Source organism: Saccopteryx bilineata, chromosome 6 (genome assembly GCF_036850765.1).
Source record: "Saccopteryx bilineata isolate mSacBil1 chromosome 6, mSacBil1_pri_phased_curated, whole genome shotgun sequence".
NCBI classification, from domain to species: Eukaryota; Metazoa; Chordata; class Mammalia; order Chiroptera; family Emballonuridae; genus Saccopteryx; species Saccopteryx bilineata.
Window position 1 is genome coordinate 206,957,967 of NC_089495.1, and position 10,753 is coordinate 206,968,719.

General features: G+C 46.8%; 1 protein-coding gene across 1 annotated transcript; it reads right to left on the reverse strand.

Moving 5' to 3' along the window:
* Positions 1-1,127: 1,127 nt before the first annotated feature.
* On the reverse strand, positions 1,128-10,753 carry LOC136308214 (zinc finger protein 343-like). Its single transcript, XM_066235461.1, has 5 exons — positions 10,660-10,753; positions 9,063-9,306; positions 8,824-8,882; positions 6,285-6,411; positions 1,128-4,222 (listed from the first exon to the last, which is right to left on the reverse strand). The coding sequence occupies exons 2-5, from the start codon at positions 9,103-9,105 to the stop codon at positions 2,493-2,495; spliced, it is 1,959 nt and encodes a 652-aa protein (XP_066091558.1). The 5' UTR covers positions 9,106-9,306; positions 10,660-10,753; the 3' UTR covers positions 1,128-2,492.

Here is a 10,753-nt window from a genome sequence, read left to right on the forward strand (position 1 = left end):
ATAAAAAGATAGATTTAACTATAGACAGTTGTTTTAAAAAGATTTATTCTGCCAAACTTAGGGAAAATCCGACATAAGGTACTTGGGAAGTAATTATTATTATATGCTTTCACTTGCTGTCACTCTGCTTTATAAATTTTATAGAGTTACTTCCCTACTTTATAAATCACCATTACTGTGGAAATGGTGGGCAGTTAGCAAATTTTACTACCAACAGATATAAAAGTGGGCGGTAGGTATAAAAAGGTTGACTATCCCCTGGTCTAGACAGACCCTCTCCAGTGAAGACTTTCTAGCCCAAACATAAAATCAGAGCCAAGGACAGTGGAATTGTCAAATAGGGCCATTTGGGCTCAGAGGGAGGGAGAGTAGAAAAGGCCAAAAGCTCCAGGCCCTTAGGCTGCAAAACAACACCAAGTGCTTGAATCAGCTCTATTGAACCAATTAGTAGATTGATGTCTCTAAGCAGGACTCCTGGATTGGAGAGATGAGGGGCCATGCCATTCAACCTGTATTTAGGGGTCTTTAAACCCATGAATAGATAACACGCCCCAAGAGCTGATTCATGATTGAAGGAAGGGTCACAGCTAAAGGATCTGCACTTAGAATATGGAAGTCTAAAGAGAGTGTACCAATTAAGGGTCCATGAAAATGCAGGACTCGAACAGTCCATTCAGGAACAGTGATGTCATGATGGGGATGAGAGGTCTTCAGCAGAGACCGGAGGAGAGATTAGGAGAAAAAAACCCCAGAGAACAGAGCCTACACAGCAGCCACAGGGAGTCATCATTTAGAAGCAGCAATCCAGGCCTTGGTCACCTGGGAAGTTCCTCCCCTCTGGAACCTCAATAATCCTCTCCATGCAAAGTCTCAGATTCTCCAGCAAATCTACTAGATTTATTTGGGACTTACTTCTCAGGGGTTGGATTCATGCAGGAAACCTGGGCTGTGAATGCGAAGTCCTTTCCAGATGCAGGTGTGACTAAGGGGCACAGACTGAGCTCATGAAAGAGTTTACTGGAAAAGGACAAAAACACACTGGGGAGAATTTTGTATGAAAATAAAACACGTGGTCATTTTTAGGTTACTTACATAAAACCTTGTACTTCTTTATTCCCAGTAATTACAAAAAGTGAAAACATAAAATAAAAACATGTCAATTCAGTTCCCAGTGCCATCCTCACTCTCAGAGGAGGGGGGAGGAGTCAAGATGTCTGAAACCCCATCCAAGGTGACTGAGGTAGTGGACGGTGGGGGCAAACACAACCTCCTGGTCTTTTGAGGATGAACAACAGGGTAAATCTCCACCCACAAACCCTGCTGAGATGGGTCTTCTCCCTGAGTGTCCCCCGGTGCACAATGAAGTATAGCTGAATGCTAAAGCGTCACACACAGTACTTCCCTGTCCTTGTAAAGTTTCTCCTAATGTAGCTGTTCTATGATGTATCCTAAGGTGAGCTTTTCCCAATCACTGCCCATTCTGCCCAAATACAGAGAATGTATATGCTGCACTGTGTTGAGGGTGCTTCATGGCCAGTCATGTCTATACTCCTTATACACTTAAGGTGTCTCACAGTGGAGTCCCTGGAGAGACAATGGGTGGAGAATTGAGTGGTTTATTGGTGACTGAGGGCTGGAATGGGCAGAGGAAGGAGCTGACCTGCAATGTGTTCACAACTGACATCTCAGGGGGAACTCGAACCCAACAGAGTCAAGGGGTGAGGTTTTGTCTCCCCATCTCAACCAGTCATTGAACAGGAAACACCCTGTGTGTAGAGGCAGTTCTCTGTGGCTCAGCGCAGTTCCTATAGAAGAATTCATCACCATGGCCATCAGCCGCAGTTATCAGCAGCTGCAGGGGTGTGGGTCCTGATACAGTTATCTGGGCAAAGCTCGGGAACATCCTCACTGAAGGATCTCCCCACGGCATGAGAACAAGGACAAATGATCACAGGATCCCTGACCACACTCCCTGCAAACACACGGCCCCTCCCTGAGTATGCCCTCATGGGCCTGCTTGTTGGCTACTGGCTGTTTGGTCAATGTTGATGTATTGCTAACGCCTCACCCACAGTCCCTGCACACACGCTTCCTGCCTGAGTGCCTCCTCCTTGTGCAATGGGGGCTGACTTACAGCTAAAGCTACCTGCATGCTGCATGCATGCGACTCCTCAGGTGAATGTGTCCTTGGTGCCTGATGACAGGCGACACATTTCTACAGGGACACAACTGCACAGACACACACAGATGGTGTGGTGTCTCTGGTGTAAGATGAGGTCTCAGTGATTGCTGAAGTCCTGACCAAGGTCCCTGCATACACAAACCTTCCCCCCTCCATGTGTCCTCAGGTGTCTGATGACATCTGACGTGTACCTAAAGCTTCACCCACATTCCCTGCAAATATCACACTTGTCCTTCGATATGTCCTCTGCTAATTAAGGAGTGCTGCTTCCCAGCTAACGCGTCATTACACTCACCACACATAAAAGGATTCAACCTGAGTGAGTCCTCAGGTGCTTCCTGAAGGCTGACTTATCACCAAATCCTCGTCCACACTCCGGGCACACAAAGGGCTTCTCCCCAGAGTGAATCCTCCGGTGTGTCTTGAGGTGTGTCTTTTGACTAAATCCTCGCCCACAGTCCAGGCACATGAAGGGCTTCTCTCCTGAGTGAGTCCTCTGGTGTACCCTGAGGGTTGACTTATCAATAAATCCTCGTCCACACTCCGGGCACATGAAGGGCTTCTCCCCTGAGTGAGTCCTCTGGTGATTCCTGCATCGTGAGTTATCACGAAATCTTTGTCCACACTCTGGGCACATGTAGGGCTTCTCCCCTGAGTGACTCATCTGGTGTCTCCTGAGTTGTGAGTTAAAACAATATTCTCGTCCACATTCTGGGCACACGTAGGGCTTCTTCACTGAGTGAGTCTTCTGGTGATTGCTGAGCTGTGCTTTAAAACAAAATCCTTTTCCACATTCTGGGCACACAAAGGGCTTCACGTCTGAATGAGTCATCTGGTGTCTCCTGAGGAGTGGCTTATGACGAAATTGTAAAAAACACTCGGGGCACACAAAGGGCTTCTCCCCCGAGTGAGTCCTCAAGTGGATTCTAAGGCTTGAATATTCACGAAATCCTCGTCTGCACTCAGGGCACACGTAGGGCTTCTCCTCTGAGTGAATCTTCTGGTGTCTGTTGAGTTTTGACTTAGAAGCAAATCCTCGGCCACACTCAGGACACACAAAGGGCTTCTCCCCAGAGTGACTCCTCTGGTGTATCTTGAGTTTTGACTTAGAAACAAATCCTCGTCCACACTCAGGACACACAAAGGGCTTCCCCCCAGAGTGAATCCTCTGGTGTATCTTGAGTTTTGACTTAAAAGCAAATGTTTGTTTACACTCCGGGAACAAGAAGGGCTTAGTGCCAGAGTGAGTCCGCAGGTGTCTCCAGAGGTTTGAAGTATACCCAAATCCTCGTCCACACTCCGGGCACACAAAGGGCTTCTCCCCCGAGTGAGACCTCTGGTGTATCCTGAGGTTTGACTTATACCCAAATCCTCGTCCACACTCTGGACACACGAAGGGCTTCTCCCCCAAGTCACTCCGCTGATGTACCATGACTTTTGATTTATCGCTAAATCTTTGCCCACACTCATCACACAGGAAAGGATTCTCCATCGATGAGTGCACATCAGGGTGTGTGAGGAGGTGTGACTTCAGTGTGAAGCCTCGCCCACACTGCCTGCAAACGTAGGGCTTCTCCCCCGAGAGGGTCACCCTGTCTGCCGTAACGTTAGATTCCAGGCTGCAGTCTGCTTCGTGGTCACTACAGCTCACAGCTCTGGATCTCAGGGTTTCTAATTTCTTCCTCCCCTTGTCTGTCTGCACAGGGCTTACCCCTTGGGCTGAGCTGGGCTCTATTTCCAGCACCTCATTTCCTTCTCTGGAAGGTCCTCGGGGTGGGCTGTTGAATGCGCCTGAGGTTACCCTCTCCTCCGTCTGCACAAACCAAAGTCTCAAGCCATCTTCTCTGCTTTCACGTTCTGTGATTTCACTCCAGCAACTCTGAGAAAAAGACATCCGCTCCTGATACCTCAGGCCTGAGTCACCCGGATAGAAGTCACACATGAACGAGGACATGGGAAGCATCTCCTGGCTGGGTAGTGACTCCCGGGAGAAGGTCGAATGGCAGAAAAAGCCGAGGTCCATTTCTGGCTTTGATTCAGCTGGAGAAAGAAAGTTCGGTCAGAGAAGCTGCAACATTACTGCAGAGAGTCCCCCATTCTCTCAGGTAAACTAGGACCCTCCTGCCACACCTGGTATTAATCATATGTGTACAACATCCTTTGTTTCCACTAATGATTTCTTTAGGTTCTATTTCTACACAGTCCCTTTTCTATGGCAATCCAGTGGAACCATCCCAGAAACATCTTTGACATGTCACTCAGACTGGGCACCTTCCAGGTCAGCAATCTGCCCTGTAAATACCTTCAATATCACCAGCTGTTTCTTTCTAGTAAGTCAGCCAAGCCATGACCCTCCCACTGATGCCCTGTTTACACTTCTGTTGTACTTGGGGGTGACAGTTTCTATGACCAATGTGGAAATCACTTTAATGACTTTACTTATTAAAAAACAAAACAAAAACTGAACACAAGTTACTTGATCAGGAGGACTTCCAAACACAAGAAACACTACATTACACGGCAGTTGAACAGAGTATATAACAACTGAATCTGAGTTTCAGCTTCCCCATCTCCAGACAAATACTTAGAAGAAATAATTTCTAAGTACTAAGTTCTCTACTAGGTACTGTGACTCCCGCCATGGACAAGAAAGACACAGTTCATTCTCTCATGATTTTGGAACCCGCCGCCCTGACCAATCTCATCACACTGACATCACACTTGGCCGCAGGATTTCCTTGGGCCAACAGAGATTGGTGAAAAGTTACTACCACTTTGGAACACATTATTAAAAGCCCCAATGTGGGACCCAGATGCTGAGGATGGCCCCCATGGCCCTATGGCCCCGCCTCAAACGTGAAAACAGCTCTGTTGCCAAGCAACAAAGCCATGGCCCCAGGGGGCCAGAGCATCGCTGGTACAGGCCTTGCGGGTTGATCCCAGTCGGGGCCCAAACGGGAGTCTTTCTCACGGACTCACTGCTTCTCACTTAAGAAAAACATTAAAAAAAAATTTTTTTTTTATTACGTGTGAAATATTTTGAAAGATTAAATGACATAAGATTGTGAATTTTACCCATTCATTTCTACTTTTTTTAAAATGTAGTTATTAAAAAAGTTTAAATCATCCCCGTGGCTCACACTGTATTTGCACAGCACTGACCTAGAACAAGGGGTGGGAAATATAGAGCTCGAGACCTATTTCATCCTCCCATCTCTCTCTGTACAGTTGACAGGCTCAGGATGGTGTTTAAATTGTTCACAAGATGAAAACAAGTAGAAGGAATGATAGTTAATGACACATAAAACTGATATAAAATTCAAACTTTGGTGTCCAAACAAAAAGTCTTCCCGGGACACAATCACACTCATTCATCCCCGTACCGTCCTGGCTACTTAGGATGACAGGGAGAGAGTTCAGAGCAGTTAGAGATCGCATCACCCACAAAACACCTAAAATAGCTCTTCTCTGGCCCTTTACAGAAGAAGTGGACAACGGCTGACTCAGGGTAATGTTGCAATCAAAAGTATTTATCAACCTAGGATTAAAGAATCAATGTATGTTTCTAAATACGAGAAAAAATGTAGCGTATAGAACACAAATATTTGACGCTTGCAGAAGGCATTACTCTCTACGTGCAAATGACATTTGCAGTCCCACCAGCCTCCTTACAATTCCCTACCCCTGGGAGGGACCATCCCTTCCTTAATGTCTTAGAACCAGCACTTCTCTATCTGAAATGCTATTTCCTTTCACACATAGAGTCTAACTCCGTCACTACATTACGTCTTTGGTCACAAGTTACATCCTCATTGATTTCATATTAAGCCCGCCACCATGTCACAATCGATACTCCTTTATCCTGCTTCACTGGATCATTATTTTTGACTAGCAAAGCTTATAACTGTCTAATGTACCATCCTATCCCTGCACAGAAAGCTTCTTCTCTCTTATTTGTCTCAATACATCCCAAAAAGCCCTCATGGCTAGGGGCTGCTATTCCTTCACTTCTGTGTGGCTCTAAGTGTCTAGAACATTTTCTGGCCCACGGTAGGTGGTCCATCCCGCTACCGCAGTAAGGAAGGACAGAACACAGCCTCACCCAGCGAGAGCAGGTTCCTGATGTTCTCCAGCATCACTTCCTTATACAGGCTCCTCTGCGCAGGGCTCAGCCTCCTCCATTCCGCCTTTGTGAAGACCACGGCCACATCCCTGAATGTGATCGGTACCTATTAACCAGCAATCCGTTAATGACCAGCAAGTCACCATCAATTTTCCAAGCGTGATGAGAAAATCTCGTGACCCTCGAGTGTTTGGATCTACAAAACCTTGTTCCAGTTCTTTCCCTAGTTCACAGTTCTATGTACCAAACTCTAATGGCCACGACCATGGCTTTGTATTAAAATCCAAGGGGTGCAGAGTTTATGCATACACCATTCCTGGGCCTTGGACATTTATGATTTCCTTGGAGAACTGATTTGTGAATCAACTTGAAAGCTGGCCACCAAGCAGTGGCAAAGTGGATAGAGCATCGCACGATGATGCAGAGGACCCAGTTTCGAAACCCCGATGTGGCCGTCTTGAGAGCCAACTTATCCGGCTGGAGCGTCGGCTCAATAGCATAAGTGCAGGCTCGCAGGCTTGAACTTGGAATTATAGATATGGCACCATGGTCACTGGCTTGAGCACAGTCACTGGCTTGAGCAAGGGGTCATTCTCTCTGCTGTACCTCCCATGTCAAAACACAAGTGAGGAAGCAGTGACTGAACACTAAGGTGCTGCAATGAAGAATTGATGCTTCTCATCTCTCTCCCTTCCTGTCTGTCCCTATCGGTCCCTCTCTGACTCTCCATGTGTGTCAAAAAAGAAAAAATTGAAACCTTTAGCAGTGCTCAGGAAGGTGACAGTGAGGACACATTACGAAAAATTTTGAGATGGAAGAGTTCTAGATGGGCAGAGAAGTTCTCATTTGAGGCGGACTTGCTGTCCACAGCGTATCGTCCAACACACACAATGTCCAGGGACGTTCTAACTCAGCACAGAACTGGAAAGCTGTTTTCACTTCGCATAACAGGGAAATTTATTCAGACTTCCTCTCATTCTCATATTCATATGTTCTCCCTTATTTTCTTTCTCACCCTGTGTCTCTCCACTTCAATACGCTTTCTTTGTTAAATACTGAGCATTTTGGGTAAAACATTGTAGCAACTCTGGAGACCAACCCAGCTCCCTCTCAGGCTCTGGCTCTCCTCACTTGTTCATGTTGTTTCCTGACTCATCTTGGTGAGTTCAGTAAAGGCTACTGGCCCCGAATATGTGTCTAATCAGCAGGGGAGGCCTGGACATGCACAATCGCGCTGACCCTCCCCCTCCAGAAATGACAGTCCTCTTAGCAGGGCTCTCCTGGCCTTTCTCCCGGAACTACTTATGTAACCTTACATAATATAAAATACATCAATGCAATGATTACCACATCAAAAAATATCTGCCTGGACTGTAGCTCCACACATCATCACCAGACAAAAAAGTCAGCCTGAGTCTTAGAGTAATACCTACTTAAAACAACAAAGTAACAAAGAAAGAAAAGCCTGACCTGTGGTGGTGCAGTGGATAAAGTGTTGACCTGAAATGCTGAGGTTACTGGTTCAAAATCCTGGGCTTCCCTGGTCAAGGCACATATGGGAGCTGATGCTTTCTGCTCCTCCTCCCCTTCTCTCTCTCTCTCTATCTCTCTCTCTCTCTGTCTCTCTCTCTCTCTCCTCACTCTAGAATGAATAAATAAAAATCTTAAAAAAAAAAAAAAGAAAAAATAAAGAATTATAAGTATGTACAAATCTCATCCACCCAGGGAAGAACACATAACCAGACCAGGAAGTTTCAGCTAGGGCTACAAAATGAGCCTCCCACCCTGTGCATTTACAAGTACAGTCCTCAGAGAGTCCTGCCCATTCAAGGGTGTCTGAGCCCCTACCACGTTTTTTATGGGAAGAGTTTGGCTGGAGGCTATAGCAGGAGACCCTTCCAGCACAGCCTCTAGGACAAAGAAAGGTCACTGCATTCAGAGTAATTAACTAGGTCCGCAATCAAGCGATTAAGAACATCCTTCCCAGTTTAGGGGAAACTAGAGCAGGATCCCTGAACCCAGAATCAATACCTCAGGCCTTCCCGCAAAAATTCTTTTTTTTGGTGACATTTACTGTTCATGTTCAATTGAGTTCAAATTCACTATTTTTAAATACTATTGCTCCCCTCTATCCTCTGCTTCTCTACTTGTTCAAAAATTTCAATATAAAAAGTTAAAAAGATGTTCACTGCAAAAGACAGTATCTTTAGCTAGTGAGATGTGAAGTGAATTAAAGACACATTTAAAATTTTTAATAATCTCAATTTTTAAAAATATCCCTTATACTTTGCACTTTCCTAGAATCTACTAATCTTGGGTAGATTTTACGACAAAGAAAATAAAACACAAATGCTGGAGTCATTCTAAATTGGACAACATGGTGCCTGACACAGGCATGGACTGTCTAATGCTGTTCGCTCTTTTCCTTCCCCAGAAAAGAAAATATCCTGTTTCCCTATTCTGTGGGAAATGGGGCAACATTTCAGAAAAAAAGGGGAAAATTTTAACGCCAACTCACCAGTGTTTTGGGCTTTCCCCACTTTTCTTGGAGCGAGTCAGTGCAGTTGGAAGGCAGACCTAGGGGAAGAACACAGCTCTGAGGGTGCAGGCCTCCCAGAATGCCCCGGGGAGCAGCTCCTCGGAGCCCAGGACAGAGGGAGCAGTCCCTTTACTCAGCCGGGGTCACTACAGTGCTCTCAGCTAAGCCTAGAGCCTTACTCCTCCGCCTCACCTCTCCAGACTCTCAGCAACTCTCACCTTTAGCCTCATGATTTGGGATCAGATTCTTCATGGTCTCCATGTCTTCCCTGTTCTCCTCCTGGTCCTGCTCTCCCAAGGCTGAAGGATCAGGCAACGTCACAGCCTCAGGGTCAGACCAGTGTTTGCCCTGAAATGCTACCTCCAGGCCAGGTAGACGTTAAGATCAATTTCTGCTTCTGCCCCAGGTCACTTCTCCTTATCGTCCTTGTGAAAGCCCACCGAGTTACCACGAAGCCAGCACCTGCGGGTGGAGCAGCAATGTGACGTTTCCACACTCCTTACTGTACAAATCAGGCACTGCAGGTCCTGAGAGCTCCCATCCCAACCGCAGCCCCACTCACCCACAGACTTGGGCCAGAGTCAGACCAAAAAAAGAAACACAAGAACCAGAATTCTATATATTCACACTCAGTCCGGGGTTCCCAAAACCATTCACACACACCTGTCCCTAGGTGTCCCCTTGCCAAAAGCAGGGGGGCTATCTGGTCGGCTCTGCACCCCCACCCACCACAGGGAACACCTATTTAGCTCTGAATGACCTCCTGTGACCGGAACCCAAATTAATCAGAGATGCACGTCTGCAGCCACCTCCCTATGGCAGTGGTCCCCAACCTTTTTTGGGCCACGGACCAGTTTAATGTCAGAATATATTTTCATGGACCGGCCTTTAGGTCGCAAAATAAAATTATGCAACCGGCGTAAAAACTGGAATTTTTAAATAAAATTGTCGAACTTACGATATTTATTGGGCTAAGTTAAAGGAGGAACGAGCATATCCTCATTATTCAGGCTGTATTTAAATTTATTTTGACAACGTTTCAGGTTATTTATTCTTTCTCTGCGGACCGGTACCAAATGGCCCACGGATCGGTACCGGTCCGCGGCCCGGGGGTTGGGGACTACTGCCCTATGCGAATTGTATGTCACAGAATCATATCAACTCCTCCAAAAAATGATATGAACCTGACCAGGCGGTGGCGCAGTGCATACAGCGAAGGACTGAGACGCGGAGGACCCTGATACAAATCACCGAGGTCGCCAGCTTCAGCGCGGGCTCATTTCGTTTGAGCAAAGCTCACCAGTTTGGAAGCAAAGTCGCTGGCTGGAAGGAGGGGTCACTTAGTCTGCTGTAGTAACCTCCTACATCCCCCACCCCCCACCCCCCTTAAGGCACATATGAGAAAGCAGTCAATGAACTAAGTGCCGTAACCAAAAATTGATGCTTCTCATCTCTCTTACTGTCTGTCCCTGTCTAGCCCTCCCGCTGATTCTGTCAGTATACGAAAGAAAGAAAAAAAAGAAAGAAAGAAAGAAAGAAAGAAAGAAAGAAAGAAAGAAAGAAAGAAAGAAAGAAAAATGATACGTGAGTTCCTGCTCACCAGCCCCAGCGGGAGACGGAAAGACCCTGGAAGAGCCCCGCTACTCAGAAACTCCAATGAAGATGAGTCTACCCACTTCCCCGTCCCTAAATACGCGTCCGGGCGGCGTCCTGGCTTCCAGATTGAAACCTCCCGCACTTCCCGTGCCATCTACTGCACACCAGCCTTCAATCCACGCGGGTCCAATCCACCAGCTCCCCAGCACCGCTCCTAACCTTACGCACTGCCTCTCCCGTCCCTCCTTCCAGCACGGTAGTCACCTCCGCAAACCGCGCCACCAGAACTAGTCAGAGGTCCACGTGGTCTCCC

What these genes read in the sequence shown, in the direction of transcription:
- LOC136308214 (XM_066235461.1), bottom strand. Translation starts at nt 9,105, where the DNA reads ATGGAGACCATGAAGAATCTGATCCCAAATCATGAGGCTAAAG. An exon ending in CCCAAATCATGAGGCTAAAG is followed by an intron (nt 8,883 to 9,062) that starts GTGAGAGTTGCT and finishes TTCTTCCCCTAG; the next exon opens with GTCTGCCTTCCAACTGCACT. An exon ending in GGGGAAAGCCCAAAACACTG is followed by an intron (nt 6,412 to 8,823) that starts GTGAGTTGGCGT and finishes GCTGGTTAATAG; the next exon opens with GTACCGATCACATTCAGGGA.